This window comes from Pistacia vera, unplaced genomic scaffold, assembly GCF_008641045.1.
Source record: "Pistacia vera cultivar Batoury unplaced genomic scaffold, PisVer_v2 Contig25, whole genome shotgun sequence".
Classification (NCBI taxonomy): Eukaryota; Viridiplantae; Streptophyta; class Magnoliopsida; order Sapindales; family Anacardiaceae; genus Pistacia; species Pistacia vera.
This window is the reverse complement of record NW_022196057.1, coordinates 258,468-277,028: the sequence shown is the minus strand read 5'-3', so window position 1 is coordinate 277,028 and position 18,561 is coordinate 258,468. Positions and strand designations below refer to the sequence as shown.

The 18,561-nt window shown below is 33.6% G+C and overlaps 2 protein-coding genes across 2 annotated transcripts; both read right to left on the bottom strand.

Annotated features, from left to right (window-relative positions):
- Positions 1-1,469: 1,469 nt before the first annotated feature.
- On the bottom strand, positions 1,470-5,391 carry LOC116132278 (E3 ubiquitin-protein ligase BIG BROTHER). The gene is made up of 8 exons (XM_031417934.1): positions 5,314-5,391; positions 5,034-5,216; positions 4,327-4,555; positions 4,069-4,103; positions 3,860-3,904; positions 3,146-3,273; positions 1,853-1,961; positions 1,470-1,757 (listed from the first exon to the last, which is right to left on the bottom strand). The coding sequence occupies exons 2-8, from the start codon at positions 5,172-5,174 to the stop codon at positions 1,707-1,709; spliced, it is 738 nt and encodes a 245-aa protein (XP_031273794.1). The 5' UTR covers positions 5,175-5,216; positions 5,314-5,391; the 3' UTR covers positions 1,470-1,706.
- A 3,909-nt stretch (positions 5,392-9,300) lies between these two features.
- Positions 9,301-10,381, bottom strand: LOC116132208 (ADP,ATP carrier protein 1, mitochondrial-like). The gene is made up of 2 exons (XM_031417865.1): positions 10,067-10,381; positions 9,301-9,432 (listed from the first exon to the last, which is right to left on the bottom strand). Exons 1-2 carry the CDS (start codon positions 10,379-10,381, stop codon positions 9,301-9,303), a joined length of 447 nt encoding a protein of 148 aa, XP_031273725.1.
- Between the last annotated feature and the right edge of the window lie 8,180 nt (positions 10,382-18,561).

Here is an 18,561-nt window from a genome sequence, read left to right as displayed (position 1 = left end):
TTATTTATTGGATCTGATAGATGAGAAAGCATTATTAATGGGGTTTAGAAGAGCTTAATCACAAGTCCATGAACTTAGATTTGCCATGTGCCCACATTGAAAAAGTCATCATCTTGTGAGGTTTTTTCTGATGCAAGAAAAAGAGAATTATACGAAGATTTTTGATGAGGAAATATGATTAGAGGTTTTCAAAAAAATGCAAAAGTTGAACCAAACCAAAAATTGATTCGGTTACGGTTCGAAAAATTCAAAAAACTAGATTTTCAATTCGATTACTAGTTCAAAAAAAATAAAAAACGGTTAACCGAAATCGATTTTTTAAACCGGTTATATATAATAATATTAATAAAAAAATAATTTCATTTCACACTTCTATTTGTATCATTTTTTAATGTATTGTTAGTATGGTCAATGGATATGTTGAATGTTTATTTTTATTTGGATATATATTGTTTATATTTACAATTTAATTTAGGAAAAATTAAAAAAAATAAGTTTTTATAAAAAAAAGGAAAACCGGTTAACCGAAAAACCGATTTTCCCTCCAAATTGATTCGGTTTCGATTCGAAATTTTTCCAAACCGAAAAACCAGCTTGTTAACTGCTTTTGAACATCCTTAATATGATTCTTCTTCACCATGGAAGAGGAGGCGAAATTGAAGAAATTATTCGAATTTTAAATGGTTATTATAATTTAAACATTGGATGTTATAGAAAGAAATAAAAGAAGCCATAGAACTCATCTTCTCCTTCCTGGTAGACAACGAAGCCGATGTTGCAAAAATGGTCAGAAGACTTTTTCATGCAGCAAAATTACGATCTCGCAATATATTAATCAGTCATATTTAGAAAACTCTTTTCTTGCTCACTAATTATTGCTAGAATTAGGGAAACTTTTTTTCTTGCTGGCTAATCTTCGGTTGTCTTTCAAGTTTATTTTATGGAAACTAAAAAATCCTGCCACAATTAGGAAACTTTGATTCAGAGTGTTGTCTTTTTTTCAATTACCCAAAGGCATAGAATCAACTTCTCCTTCCTTGTCGACAAGAAAGCCGAGTTCTGCAAAGTATGGCAGAAGAGTTCTTCACTGTATGCAGTTCTGAGAATCAAAGATCATGGCATTAGAGCGGGTGACATCAAGAAGTGATATAAGGGTTTGGCGGATGTGATTCATCCACAAGTGTTTTCAGTAGCCTAGCCGTAGATGGAGCCACCAACGTTATCAATAGCCTGGGGTTCTTTCTGATGCAAGAAAAAGAGAAGCCTACGACAGATTCGCAATGAGTTCTTCAAATAGTTCAAGGAAATATGATTCTTCATCATCATCGTCATCGTCATCTATCAGGGGGCCATATTGAAGAAACTATTGAGATTTAAATTGTAATTTTAAACATTGGATTTGATTCTTATATTTTTGGAATGGTTTTGTAAAGAGATTTACTCATCTATTTTGGTGTGCTCATTATGCTAAGGCTTAAATATTTTAAGGCCACTAAGAAGGGCTGCTTGGATATCATCACAGATAAACACAAAATTCAGACTCAGAGACCAATCTGAAATTCACATTCTCTTACTATAGAAACGAAGATTATAAAAACTTATACTACCGGGGTTTCGTCTTAGTTCCTTTACTGTTCCTATGTGCACAAAAGAAAAATAATAAATGGGTAAAAGATAGAAATAAAACTGTCTTCCACTTTGATGCTTTAATGCTTTGATTCCTCGCCAAATACCTCGTTGTTGCAGATCGGACATATCTGATATATAGAACATTAAAGATCAGGATCAGTCGTCGAAGAATGAAATTGAGAAATATGGAAAAATTTTGTTGTTACACAGAGCAATTACTAACCTTGTTAATGCTAAGCCATTTACTGATGCATTCAGAGTGGTAAACATGCCTGCATGGCAATTTCATTTGTCGATCTCCTCTTTTGTACCTCATTTGGCAAATCACACACCTGTTTCACAAACAATAATTAACAAAGATTCATTCTTTTACTAGTTGCTGAGTTTGCTCTGGCAAATCCTGATTATGACACAGAAGCAGTGAATTTTCATAGTCGTAAGAATAGACAGTCCTGAATAATAGAAGCCATTCAATTAAAAAGGACTAAACGCATGCATGACTTGAAAAAACCAATACAAACTGTTCCAATTTAAGACCATCAATGATCAAACTTTATGGTTAAACATGAAATGGAGGCTTTAAATGCACATCAACTGACTAAGCAAGCAATGTGAGTGCCATCCAGTCCAATATCAACTACAACGTTTAAGAGGTTCAGAACCAGAAAAAATTAGTGAAAAGCAAGAGTAATGTGGGTTTTCTGAAGTATCTTATTTTCTAGCAGGGTATGTTTAAGTAGCATCTAAAATCTCCAGGTAGAAGTAAAAAGCAAGAAAACAGTTTATAACCTTATATGATTAACATGATTTTACCATCATTCTGATCAGAAACACTAGAATGCAAATTGATGTACAAGCCTAGTTAGTGAATACGGGTATGGCAAAAAAATGGTACGGAAATTTTACAGGTATGATACGATAAATGGTGAAAAATACGATTATAAAAATTCGGTCATAAAATTCGGATACAGAAAAAATACGGTACGGGTATATACGGGTTTAATACGGCACATTGTCAATAATACGTTTTAAAAAATACGACAATATCAATCCTAGATTTAACACTTTTCATGGGCCATTTGGTTAAAATCTATATAGCATTTCAAATATACGGGTACAGCAAAAAAATGGTACAGGAATTTTAAGGGTATGATATGACAAATAGTGAAAAATACGTTTGTAAAAATTCGGCAAAAATTCAGATACGGGAATAATTCGCGAATAATATGACTGAGGCATATAATTCGCAAATAATACAGCTAGGCTGATAAAATACGACAGTTGGCAAATAATACGCGAATTATATGATTGGGCGTATAATTCGCGAATAATACGCGAATTTACTAACTAGGTGTACAAGTGCACTAAACAGGGAAAAACAGAAAGATGTAAATCGTCTATAAGCCTGAGACATGGAAACAAGAAAAGCAAAGGAAAGATGAACAACAAGGACAGATACATGGCTATAATTGACGTTAACAAAATTAAGGAACACTTTCAGAAGCCAGTATGTCACCTCTCCCCTGATTTTTTTCTTGAGAATAGGTTTCCAAACTTGTATTTTGCGGTTGGAAGCAAATTAATAAGTTCCTGGGAGAGACCTCGACTCTGAGTTCCAACTGTCTCACCCAAGTCAAGTAGTTCCTGCATACAGAAATGTTGACAAATCAATACCATAATATGCCGACAGCAAGAGTCATGGCAAAAACCAATGTCCAAAATATAACCCAGCTTTAAATGAGAACTACTACATCATCTAATTTGAAAACTTTTTTTAACACTTCATTCTGTCCCTAAGAGTTAGTTTTTTACAACTAGTATTATAACAAATTTTACAAAACTTTAGAAAAAGTAAATAATCCTAAAAGAACACTAAATATCAGCTCCATCTTTTCACTCAAAAATCATTGTACTTAAATTTGGATAGTCCCAAAAGGAAGGATATTAGTATTTGTACCGCAACATACAACAAAATGGTACAATAAGCAGGAATAATTTAGAACATTTCAAAAATCCTCTAACTGGATGTACCAAAACTGGTTCAAAGAAGTTTCACATGATGCAACCCCAGGTTGTTGACAAATGATAATAACACCATTCACAGGGCAAGACACAGAGACGAGAGAAAATTCATAGAAACAAATATCCTGTTGTGCATCATTTTGTAGACCACTAAGAAATAAAAATGCAGAATATTATAAGAAATTAAAATAAGCCATATAACACAAACCTCATAGGACATGTTATCTGGATCGATATTATCTTGCCAAACGACCTGTGACAATAGGAAGTAGGCCATATCTTTATCAGCAAAAATTTGAAGGGCTTAATATGTGTAAGCATATGATTTTCAAGAGGAAATACAGTTAGTTAACATAACACTGAGATTCTAGTATGGACATTAAACAAATACAATGCAACAGCAAGCAAGCTTCATACTTGAGAACTATTAGAACTCTGATGATTTGGACTGCCTGCAAAAGCAAAAGCAAATTCTTAAAGACTACGGAAGTAACTAAGTATTATGATTACTGAAGGTAAAAAGTTCACAAAGATTGAGGAAGACAAGCAATCTCATTCAGAAATGAAGATAACCCAAAAACAGCTTTCAGCGATCAAAGATAAAATATCTTTAGTAACTCTAACTTGCTAGTAAACTCTAAACAGGAAGAACTCTTTAACAAATTTTTAACTAACATTCTTCAGGTATAGCATGCACATTCATGACGACTTCTTCTTCACATTGTGAGTCTGTGGTTGTAGGTTCATCAGTGTTCATTGTCGAATCGTATTCCCAAGTCCTCCTGCCAGCATCTACTCTAGGCAAATGATCATTTACCTCATATTGACCATAGTAATAAGTACTCTCTGGACCAGAAAATCCAAACTTGTATGGATTCATATTCAATGACCAGTAGATATTTTCCTGAGAAAAAGAACATAGATATGTTTGCATGAAAATAGTATAGTAGATCATGCATATATAGAAACTTCTACGCCACACATTACAAGATATAAACAAATCAGGCAGTACAATACTAGGCTTGCCAATTCTTCAACTATAAATCCTCCAAAAACAACAAAACATTTTATTTCACTTGAAAGCAAAATGACCATTAGTAAACATCAATTCCAGAAAGTACCTCTCATAGTTTTCTTCTCTTAGGCAAAAGTTTCACATATAACGGTTTAAAAATAATTGAATTTACTCTCAATTTTGGAAACGGATAAAGTCATAAATGTATATGGGCAACAACCCATATCCCCATTGATGAGCAGCATGGATCTGACAACCTTACATCAAAACCAGTGCCAAAAGCATAACAACCTAATGGGCCACTTTTGACAATAATTTTTTTTTATTTTTTTGAAATATAAATTTAGAAACTGTAAAATGGAAGTACCTGATCATGGATCGGCGCTGCCTGGGTGTAATTCACAGGAACATGTGTCAAACCTTCAAAGAAATCCATGAAACTTTCAGTAACAGTGTAGGGAAAACCAGTATCTATGTAATGCACCTCCATTTGTCTGTTCCCATTCATTTTGAACCAACTATTCCAACCAACTCAAATTCTCAAAACAAGCTGCAAAAATACACAAAAATATCAACAAACTCCAATAAATAAAACTGAAAAAAAAGAAAAATTAACAGTTTTCTTTTATAAGTATCAAGTTTCTTACCTAATAGAGAGTTTGAGTTTATTCACTGTCGATGCAAGCTAATCTCAGCGAACTGCAAAAACAGTAAAACAGTAGTCATATCAAGACCAAAGCATATACACATTTCAAATAAAGCACAAAACCCAAAAATAAAAAAAGCTAGCCTAATTGTGAGCTAAATTTGTTAAATTTAGGGTAAAACATGCCTAAGGTCCAAAAATGGAGACAACATTAAAAGTCCTACAGCCTCTGTTTGACTAGCAAGAAAATGGAGGAAACTAAAAAGAAAACAGTTGTTTAAGAATTTCCAGATTCTTCATATTATTCATCCTAATTACAGGAAAAAAAAAAGCAGAGCTCGGAACCAAAATAAAAAACTTGGAGCATTCTACCCATTTAGTAACGTTTCTGTCTTTCACAAAACCAAAGCAACATGAAATCATAAAATCCACAACTTTCCTTTCTGTTTTCTAAACTTTTCCCGGAACCAAACAGAAAATATCAGAGCTCTTCAGACCATAAAATTTATACATTCATCAACAAAGTCTAAAACGATTCAAAATTCAACTAAAATAACAACAACAACAACACAAAAAAAAACTATTTTTTTTCCACAAATAAAAGCTAAATTCATCCACATTTGGAAACTACCATCAAGCACTCAATTTACAAGAAAACAAAACGAACTTTAACGTTCAACGACAAAGAAGATCAAAACGAGAGAGCAAAGCAGACAAGAAAAAAGAAAACAACTACGACGACGTTTCGCGCAAAGATTCTAATTACATTCGCATTAAAGACCAAGTAAATAAATAAAAATAAAAGAGAAAAGAAACTGACAAAGAAGGAGAGTTGGAAGCTGAGAAGAAGACAATGAGAGGAGAGGTTTGAGTGAGGTGAGTGAGCGAGTTTTGGAAGAGAGAGAGAGCATCAAAGTGAAAGTGAAATATGTTTTTGTTTTCACTCACTCAGTCTCAGTAATCCATTTGTTTTTTTCTTCTTTCTATCTGTTTGTCGTCGTCTGTCTCTTCTTTGTAGCGCTTTTGATGCTGAGTTTTTCATTTTTTTTCAGGCACGTTACGTGTTTTTTTTTTTTTTTTTTTTTCTAATATATGTTTATATATTATATATATTTGCGAAATCACACGTGTCAATATTTCAGGAAACGGGTATGGTTTTGTTAATAAATCAAAATTATATAAGGAATTTGGAGTGCTTTTCTATTCAATTATCAATATTTTTTTTTTTCACAAGATTTTTAGTTTATAACTTAATTTAAACATTTTATTTATGAAAATAATAAAAAATCATTGACGCATTTATGATGTTGTTGACTAAAATAGAATAATTGATGTAGAGTATGAAATTGAATTAGAAATTCAAGTAAGTAGGTAAAAGAGTAAATATTTTTGGTGACTTTTAAGATTTAAACTATAGAGATAGATAATAATAATAAATGCTTGACAAGACTAAACAAGCATAACAAAATGATTATAGATTCAACAACTAACCAAACCCATTTCCTATTTTTGATTAATTAGTGAATTAAAAAAATAAAATCCCAAAAAAGAGGAAAAATAATTGACCCAAAAAAGATAAAAGCCAGCTTCACAGCTGGTGAAATCTCAGCCGCATTGACTAAAGTTATGACTGACCAAATCTTGACCGTACAGCTGTTAGTTCTGCTCCTGATGGACCTGATCTCTACGAATTGCTCACCTAAAAACCATCAGAACAGAAAGGTTGGTCCCCAAACAGCAAGCGCAACCAGCAGCTTTAAAGTGAAAAAAACAAAGCAAGATAATATTAATTACGTATATAGTTTTCTAAATTCACCCACCTGGTATTTTCATAATGTGACCTAAGTACAAAGTTATTAAGTTATTGATTAGACAACCCAGTTGGTAATTAGGGCAAGAGATCAGATTTAAGTGGTTAGGTTTAAGTAAAATTAGGTGGGGGAAATCTAATTTTGGATACCCAACTTTAGCAATTTAATTATGTTTCTTAAGGGCCCCTACAAAGAAATGGGTATATTATATATGCAGAAATGAACAGATTGGACTTGGTAGAAATTAGCTTTCTCACATTCAATAATGGTACTAATTGACACTTTCATGCTTTGCAAAAACCAGAAACAAAATGCCCCAAGTTCTGATAAATCCAGTTTGGGATCATCACCAAGTTGGAAGAAACTGTCAAAATGTCATTGTTGTACATTACAGAATTCACTTTTTGGCCACAGAAAGTGCAGGACAAATTCAATTTTTTTGTTTGTTTTGTATTGACAAGACTAGACTATGAATTGGGTAGAGTTTTTGTATTCAATTCTTATCAGTAAAATTGAAAGAAAACTTGCATGCAGTTGAAGATAGATCACCAAACCATCTGCCACTTTAAAAGGCTGGCTAGTTTACATTTAAGAAAACCACTCAAGAATTGACGCAGAGCTTTAAAAATTTTATCTACCAACTCCTCGTTGGTCGATTTTATGTAACGGCGTCGACTAACATTGGTTACTGTGGCTTAACGAAGGTTTATATGTATGTATGTATGTTAAAGTGAATGCAGAAGACTATTGAATTAAACCAAAAGACAAAAGGTAAAAGAATAAGAAAACCAAAAATGGTTGGGTATGAAGAAGCTTTTGGTTTGGCAGGCCACGAGGAAACTGTGTTTGGGTTACACAATATGTCCTGCAAATAAAGTAGAAGAAAAACAAGATAAAATAATGGTGAAAATACAACACAAGGGACCACAAAAATACATTAAAGCAGAGGTACAAAATATCAAACAAATTAACATTGACGGGTAAAACAAGCCTTTTTTTTTTAAATGAAGATGTTTGGATCAGCTTACGTGTACTTTAACTAATCCTCGAGAGAGACTGGCGTAACAACCCGCTGTCACGACCTTCCACTTAAATCGCAGATATTCAAATAGAAAATCGACCTAAAACCTGAGTAAGCTTTGCCTTGCAACCACTTGCTGAGCATTTATAAAGAATGCATGCATATGAATGAATTCACAAGAAGCTTGGGACCAAAGATGACCTTATTTGCAAGCAAGGAATTGATATGGCTTATACACAATGTAATTTGATTTTTTGCTTTCTATTTTTGTGGATGCAGTATATGGAAGCTGAAAAGCTAGTCAAAAATTTAACAAAAGAATGAGACAGGGGTATCTAATACAAGAGATAATAATATTTAACAAAGTGATTTGGGTTTAGTGTTTAGTCAACTTCATTAAAGCCAGAATAAAAATGTATTTGCATTGCTTGCAGGAGGTTATATATATATTCATGGGCCATGGCCAAGCTAAAAGCATGAAATTCCCATTATCGCAAATCTCTTTTAGGCAAGATCCAACCCTGAAAATTAAAAGAAGGTGACTCAGAACCTACAAAAAAAAAAAGGTAGAAGGAAGTGCAATTGGGGATTCATTCTGCTGCAAAGTTTAGTCTAAATTAAACAGTAAAAAGGGTAGCACTACTACTTTTTATCATGTTATTGAGACATGGAGATTCGAATGCTTGTGTTCTCAAAAGACAATGGAGATTTGACATTTTCATTTCTATAGAGGTTCTCCGGAGGGCAATTCCAATTTTTATTTTTATTTTTTAATGATCAGAGTTTAAACGAGTTTACATACATCTTAATTAATCTTTCGGGACCTTAAAACTACCAACTAAATAAGAACTTCATTAACTATCACAATTAAATTACTATTAACAATCGAAGAAAGATTCAAACTCAATAACTCTCGAGTATTACAACTAAGAGTCTTTCTTAGAGGTAATTAATTTTCATCTTCTTTTGCTCGTCATTCCTACAAGATGTTAATATATTTTGCATATTTCTATCCACCGATTTGCACACACAAATTGCTAGATCCATCATGTTAGATTACACGGCTCATATCACATAATGCTAACGAAAGATACTAAATATCATATCCCATGTAGTTCAACGCAAAAGAATTCAAAAAACTATGGGATTTCAATTCTTACAATGGAGGATCAAATTCATTCAGATGGCAAGGCTGAGTATCTATAGCTAAAGCAAGACGAGCACAGTAGGTGATGGGCCACGCAATGGCAAAGCTAGGAACGAAGAAAGTACCAAAGTCATGACTATCCTGGAATCATCAAAACCAGTAAACAAAATGTTAGAAGATGAAGAGAAGTTCAACATATCATTCATTTATCTCTTTAAATGCTTAAAAAGTTATACATAGATTTCTATCTCATTTCCCTTTTTTCTAAAACATCCTAGAACAGATAAAAAATTGGATGTTCCATTGAATTAAAGATATGGCAAAGAACAAACTATATAAATCTAGATCCTTCAACGGTGAATGAATATGGCATACAAGGGGATATAAATGTTCTCTTGCCCTTATGTGAGGACAGAAAGTAAGCAAGATGGCTACGAAGAAGGCTATCTTTTATTTGCTTTCAGAACATATTTTTTTTTGGCAAATGATTGCAAAATCAAAGAGTGAAAAAAGATTATGAAATAATTACACATAAAATCAAGCCAACCACACAGACAAGCACAACATGTCAAACTCCACATAAATGCTTTTAAGATGACAACACATAAATTTCAAAAAGAAGACATTGTTGCATCAAAAGCATGAAACTGACATCACACGAACAACCAAAAGCCAATGAAATAATGAAACTTAATGTTAGTTATAATGCATACAACCCCTACCAGATCATCGTTCATTAATTCATAAACAAAACAAATCAAATAACTATACTAACCAGCAAGCTTCCAATTGGGAGCACTCCCTTCAAAGAATCATACATTCCAAAGTACAGCCCACGGTAGACAATGATTCCGACACATGAGATGCTGAATCCATGATAAAGCCCTGCAATACCATCAGATTTCAATGTCTTCCTGTAGACATCAATCAGACCTTTGAATTGCCTCTCTCCTCCCTTCAACGCAGCCTTGGCATCATCATTGGCCAAACGGATATGAGCATAATCCAAAGAGTACACAATGAGTAGCGCTGAGGCACCAGCAGCACCCCCACAAGCCAAGTTTCCAGCAAACCATTTCCGGTAAACCATCTTTATCTTTCTTGAAGTTGGAAAGCCTCTTGAAGTAATCATTGAAAGCGAAGCTCAGGCCCTGGGACAAATTTAAGAAAACAGTTAGCATCCAATAACAGCTGAACATGAAATCTGTTTACACAAAAAAATAAATAAATAAAAAGAATAAACACACTAACCTGGTGGGGAAGTAACGGATGACATTGGCAGTATTTCTTCTCCACAAAGAAATAAGCCCCTCATCCTCAATCATACACCTCAAACAGTAATCAAAAGGTTCAGACAGCCTACCAGTCTTGATCATCTAATCATGGTTCTGATTCAAAAACTTAAGACGCTCATAGGGAGCTAGAGTTGTTTTCAACCCAGCAGCAAGAACTCCTCCCAAAAGGAAATCGATGGAATAATGAGCAAGACCTTTCCCAGATAGGCCTTGGCCAAAAACAGGAGACATAGTATATGGTACAATGGAAGGATCAGTGGAAGCTCCACATGATCGCACCAAGGGGTACTGGAATGCCGTATTAGAGTAGTTCCCATATGCAGTGCATCTCTGATACATGGAAGGCCCGTTGAAAGCTCCATTGCAGCCTTGATGGGAAAGACTGAACTGAAGGAACCGGCCAGCTACCTTCTGCATCATGGTAGGGTGTTGAGCTTGATCAACCATGGTGACTTTCCCTGCAAAGTGCCATACACAATCAGTTATAAAGATATATAAATTTGTAAGCAAAGAACAGTACACACACTGAATGAGATAAAACAACATATAAAAAAAGAAAGAAAATAGTTCACATGCTCAATTTAGTGAAACAAAACTCAAGATATCATTTGATAAAGAGATAATCAGATAAATATACGAAGTAATTCTTGCGCAATCCATATTAAGAAAAAAAAAAAAAGTGAAAAACTGAATCAGAGAACTCAGGACAAAGACATAAAAAACAAAGCATACAGTATGATGATCAATAGAGCAGGGCATAAAACACAACATCATGATTATATCTGTGTGTGTGTTTGTGTTATATATCAATAATTCAACAAAAAATGAATCCATCCATTAAAAGAAACACTATAATTGCTTACAGAAGGAGTAAATCAACAAGTTGACACGAAGTTCTGAAGCACAACCAACTTCAATACCAAGCACAAAACCATAGGTTCTATGATAGAATAAATAAATAATAACCAAAACACCTTCAAATCGGTAACTAAAAATAGATCTAAATCGTTACAAATGACTGTCACTACTCAAACCACCCACTAACTAATAAATCAACTAACCATTTCCCTAATGATCAATCTAAAAATTGAATATATACGAATCAAAACATGTTAGAAAAATCAAAGAGTTGAAGCAACATCACACAACAAATAAAAAATTGAGACACGAAATTTACGTGGAAAACTCCCAAATAAATTGACAGAAAAACCACGGGCAAGTAATGAAAGATTTTCACTATAGCAAAATATGAGTTACAACAACTTCTCTCTAAATACAAGGAGAAAAACAAATAAAATTCCCTCTAGAAATAGGAGAAATAACTTTTTGCTACAACAAAAGGAAGGAGAAAATTCTAAAAGTGATAACTTCTCGCTATTGATTTCCTACACTCCTATTTATAGAAGTGCAATGGTGGTTCCTTGGCAATTAATGCTTCCCACCATCTTTGACAGCCACCATCTTTGACAGCCACCTTTGACAGCCACCATCTTTGACAGCCACCATCTTTCACAGCCCAAGTTGTAAAAAGTGAGTTTACAACTCACATTCTCCCACTTAAACTCACTTTTTACTATTCCTCAATCCTTTCTAAACTCGCCACTTTCATGTTGCTTACGTTTTTAACAAGCCACAGGAGGATCTACACCATATAAACTTGTCAGCCTTGATTGGTTTTGTCATGACATCTGCCAAGTTGTCTTTTATGTGAATCTTTTTCATTTCCACACTACCTTCTTCTACTACTACTCGAACAAAATGATACTGAACGCCTATGTGTTTTGTTCTGGAATGGAAAACTGGATTTCTTGCAATATGCAAGGCATTCTGACTATCACAATACAAAGAAATTTTCTCTTGTTTGTGTCTGATTTCTTCTAGTAGTCTTTTAATCCAAACTGCTTCCTTACAAGCTTGCGTAGCTGCCATGTACTCAGCTTCAGTTGTAGATAAGGCCACAACAGTCTGCAACTTTGATACCCAGCTTACTGCACCTCCTGCAAATATGAACACATAGCCTGTAATAGATTTTCTTTTATCGACATCTCTTGCAAAATCTAAATCAAGATAGCTTCTAATAGTAAATTATGATCCTTCATAACATAATGCAACATCTGAGGTTCCTTTAACATATCTAAGGATTCTCTTAATAGCGTTCCAATGCTCTTTACCAGGATTTGCCATAAATCGACTGATCATACCAACTGCTTGAGTAATATCTGGTCTTGTACAGGTCATGGCATACATAAGGCTTCCCACTGCTGATGCATACGGTACTCGAGACATTTCCATCCTCTCCGCTTCATTGCTAGGACTCATACTTGAGGATAATTTAAAATTGACTGGAACTGGGGTAGAGATTGACTTACAATCTTGCATATTGAAGCATCGCAAGATTTTCTTGAGATAATTCTTCTGAGAAAGCCAAATTTTCTTGTCTTTTCTGTCTCGGTGAATTTGCATCCCTAGAATCTTGTTTACAAGTCCCAAATCCTTCATATCAAACTCCCTAGCCAATTGTGCCTTTAATTCCTGGACTCGATCTTTGTTGGAACCTGCTACCAACATGTCGTCCACATACAACAACAAAATAATGAAACTATCATCTTCAAACCTGTTGTAATATGTACAATGGTCTGAACTTAGTCTGTTGTATTTGAGGCTAATAATGAAGGAATCAAATCTCTTGTACCAACATCTTGGCACCTGCTTTAGACCGTACAGAGATTTGGTTAACCTACAAACCAAGTTTTCTTTTCCTTTTTCTTCAAACCCTTGGTTAGAGCATATAAATCTCTTTTTCAAGTTTTCCATGAAGAAAAGCATTACCTAAATTTGAATCAGGTTTATTTTTCATTGATCTTTATATCCCCATTAGAAAGATAATTTTTTTATATATAAATACATAATAAAATCGTTGATATAAAATATTAATATAATTTCATTTTTTTCTACTTCTCATATATTATAATAATATATACGACCACACAACAGTAAAAACCTTTCATATAGTGATACTTATATAAGAATAACTCTTAGATTGTAATAGTTATAATTTTTATAACTTCCTGTCTTAAAAAAGGTTGTCTCCATATAGTAATAATTCTGTAATATTATCAAAAAATATATGTTATGTTACATTAAAGATTTAAGACAAATAAAATATTCTACTAAAATTGTTTAGGACACATGATTTATATTTTGGAATTGTTACCCCATCTTTTCATTTGCTAGAAATGTAATAAACTTGCTAGCTATGAAACCCTTTTCTTGTTAAGCTAATATATTTTAGCTTGCTCAAGCAGTATTTAAGCTTCATGACACGAAACTTTTGTATTTCCGTACTATCATCTTTATGATTATTTCTTTTATCTTCTTGTCTAATTGTAGCAATGATTCTTCTTTGGTTGTAAGCTGCACAATTTTTATTCATTAGTTAGATCAAGAAAGTACATTAATATCTATTCGATTAGTGTAGTAAATTCTGAAAGCTAATCACTCAATTTTGTATGACTCTTTTATTTCTTGTCAATGCTATCACTTAATTTTCAATGACTCTTTATTTTCCTCATCCACTTCATTATAACATTGCAATTCATCGAAATCAGGGGTTCTAATATTACAATGCTTAAAACCTTGTCAATTGTTTGTAGCTTCACATCAATTGATTATGCATCAACTGCATTATAGTTCTATCAATGACACTTATCTTTGTTAGTTCCAAAATACAGTCTTCTATCTATTTTAAAGTAGGCAATTGAAGCGTTGAATTTGAAATCTTAATATACTATTAAAATATGAATTATAGAATCTTAATACTATACTACTAAAACATAAATTAAAAAATCAAGAAATCAAAACTATAATTTGTGTCGCTACACCTCCTTAAGTTATTTAAGTCTTGATAGTAATAAAATTAGTTCAGTCTTAAGATTTGATTATAGTCAGGTTTTAATGTATATACGTTCGGATGATAACCAAATAAAAAAAAAAAAACTGATATTTTCAATTAATCATTAAAATTATAAAGATATACCCCCATACCTAAAGAATTTGGGGATGTGTCATTTTCTTTGGATGATGGAATTGGACGGAGATAAATGAATTATTCATGGGCCTGGCCAAGCTAAAAACTGAATTCCCATTATCGACAATCTTTTTAGGCAAAGATCCAACCGTGAATATAGAAGACAAGGACTCAGAACCAACAAAAAAGTAAAAGTGCAGTGTGGGATTCATCTCTGCTACAAAGTTTAGTCTAAATTAACAGTAAAAAGAGTAGCACTATATTTATGAACATGGAGATTCGTGCTTGTTCCATAGACATGGAGATTTGACATTTTCATTTCTAGAGAGATTCCCAAGAGTGGATTATGTCATATATATATATATATAATCTATATATATATAATATATAGATATAAATATTTTTTGCATATTTCTTTCTAGCCATAGATTTTTACAGGCAAACTTGCTTGTTTCCATCGTGGATCTGGAATTCCATATATTAGATTTATAGACTCCATCTCAGTATAACTAATGAAAGAACATATTTATGAATATAGGTGAAAGACAAAGAGAGCCAAATGGTTATTGAATGGCGAAGAACATATTCCTGTCGCCACTCAAACAACGAATAAAATAAGAAGAAATATGCATCAGCGCAAGTGAGAGAGAACAAGAGAGTGATATAATCAGGAAACAAAACTACTGGTACATGGAAAAATTCCCTCAAATGATCGAAGCACTCCATGACCGCAATGGTATTTGACCACAACTCTTACAATCAGGTTTTATGCATCAATACTTCCCAAATTAAATTGTGTTTAGGGAGTGACTCCCCAAAATGAATTATTAAAGAAAATCCGCTGGGATAAATACTCAATATCGATTTTCATACCATCTAAGCTAAATAGCAAAGAATACGCTTAGCCACCGCCAGAACCTACTTCTTTCCGAACACGATTAACTGCAGTTTGTCAACCCCAACACACCAGCACCGCAATAGACGGAGGTTTTTGCACCGCCCCTTGAAGAGGGACTTGGCACCCTCATTCTTCAAGATCTGAGAGAAGGCTCAATGCTCTTGTATTGACTGCTTCACCAATGTCATCATCATTCTTCTACGCCGGTGTCGATGGGGATAGGCAGAAGACCAGCACCGTTGGTGATGAGCCAACCAAGGGCAAGCTAGCAAAGAAAACTATCCTGGAATCATCAAAACCAGTAAACAAAAATGAAGATGAAGTGAGTGCAAAGTTCCATTCATTTTCTTTTTAAATGCTTAACAAGGTTAAGCAGATTTCTAATCTCATCTTCTTAAATGAGGCTGATGAGTGATATGCAGCCTTGGAGTAGCCCATATCCTAGGACAGATACAATTTTGCATGTTTCTTTGAATTACAGATATGACAAAGAATTAAACAACTAAACATTAAAAACATCATTGACTTATAGGTACAACAAAATCATTTGTTATAACATCAAACCCTACTACTTGTAACTGATGTTATGCTAAATATAGTGTCAATGAACTGATGAACTTATGATAGTTATAACACATAACTATATCATCATCCGTTAATTGGGACACAACAAATCAATCAAATCATTATACTGACCTGCATTTTCCAGTCAGGAGAACTGGCTTCAAAGAATCACATTCCGAAGTACAGCCCACGGTAACATGATTCCAACCCTGAAATGTGTCCACGGTACAACCCAGCAATGCCATCAATTTCATGTCTTCTTGTAGACATCAATCAGACCTTTGAATTGCCTCTCTCCTCCCTTCTTTGCAGCCTTGGCATCATTGGCCACGGTACTGAGCATAATCCAAAGAGTACACAAAGAGTGAGATGAGGCCCAGCAGCACCCCAAGCCAGTTGCCAGCAAACCATTCCGTAACCATCTGTCTTTCTTGAAGTTGAAAAGCCTCTTGAAGTGATCTGTAATGCGAAGTTCAGGCCCTGGTACAATTATAAATAAATTAGCATCAATATATAATATAACATGCATCATTTCACAAAAAAAAAAAAAGAATAAACAGCACTAACCTGGTGGGAAGTAACGAGGACTTGACAGTATTTCCTCTCCAACAGAAAAACCCCTCTCCTTCATAGTCGCTTAAAGCAATCAATACTAAGGTTCAGACAGCCTACCACTCTTGACACTCTCTGAGTTCTGATTCAAATTTACACGCTAATGGGAGCTGGTGTTTTGGCACCAGCAGCAGAAACTCCTCCCAAAGGAAATCATGGAACAAAAAGCAAGACCTTTCTCAGATGGGGCTTGGCAAAACAGTAGATGCAGTCGATGGTACCATGGAAATCAGTGAACTCTCCACATGATCGCACCAGGGGTATTGGAATGCGCATTGGAGTAGTTCCAATATGCAGCACTCTCTTGATACATAGAGTCCTTTTGAAGCCAGTGTATGTGTGAGTGAGTGAGTGAGTTTGTGAAATGAAATCAGAAATTCAACTAAGTAGGTAAAAGAGAAAACCAAACCGATTTGCGATTTTTGAATGAATAAAAAAATGAAATCCAAAAAACAGAGGAAAAAAATTGACCCAAAAACAGATAAAAGCCATTTTCACAGCTGGTCAAATCTCTGGAAGCAGCATTGACTAAAGATATGACTGACCAAATCTCGACCGTCCAGCTGTTAGTTCTGATCCTGATCTCTACGAATCGCTCACCTAAAACTAAAACCATCAGAAGATTTGTCCCCAAACAGCAACAGTAACAGCAACCAGCAGCTTTAATGTGAAAATAAAAACAAGATAATCTTAAATATATATTTAATTTAGAAATTACATATATTTTCTAAATTTACTCATAATGTGACCTAAATATTGTACAAAGTTATTAAGGGATAGTTAATTATTTATTAGGCATGAAAAATGACAGATTATATTAATTAATTTTATTTTAAATCCTCTGATATTTTATTTCAATTGTTTCTTATAAAATCTAATCTTAGTCGATACCATAAGAAACCAATTGTTCAGGTTTTACTTTAACTACATTTATAAAAAAAATTCAGAGAGTAAAAAGAAAACGAGTGAGTGAAGACGAACATACAAAGGGAAGATCAAAGTGGTGAAAATTAATGTACAGACATAAACAATCAACGGAGAAGGAGGAGATTTTGATCGATAAGAGGTGTAATTTTTCTGTAGTTTTTATTAGAAACTTCTAATTATGAGAAATCACATCCCTATATATATAATCTGTGCGTATGTGAATTTTATATAAAAAATATGTTCACATTATTACATACGATTATGAATGAGTAGGGGTGAGCATGGGTAACGGATAGAACCGAAACCTGGGGGTAAAACCGGAACTAGAACCTACTTGGAACCGGCACTATATGGGTAGGTTCCGGTTCCAATTTTTTGGAACCGACACTGTGCGGTTCTGATTCCGGTTCTTGTGTGTGGAGGAACCGGAACCGGAACCTGCAAAAAGAACCTAAAAAGGGTACCTTGTTTGGAACCTGTAACAGGTACTCTGTTTGGAACCTGTTTTGGAACCTATTTAGAACCTATTTGGAACCTATTTTGGAACCCGTTTGAAACCTGTTTTGGAACCTATTTTGGAACCTGTTTGAAACCTGTTTTGGAATCTGGACTGCAATGAAATATTTGTGAAATATGAATAATGGGGGGTTTCTATTATTTTACATATAAAAAAATTTAAAATAGAAAAAATTAAATTTTTAGAATAACCTAATTAAATAAATATATTAATACAATTATACTTATTACATATAAATTACACCATAATAAAAACTTTAATATATTAATATTAAAGTTTTTATTAATTAAGTGAATAATTATAATTATGATCTAATTAAAAGTGTTTTAAATTTTTAATGTTATTAAAAAAACTATTTTTGAATAAAATAGTATATTTGATTGAATAATAATATATTTAGTTATTTACTTCAATTATCAAGTTCTAAGTA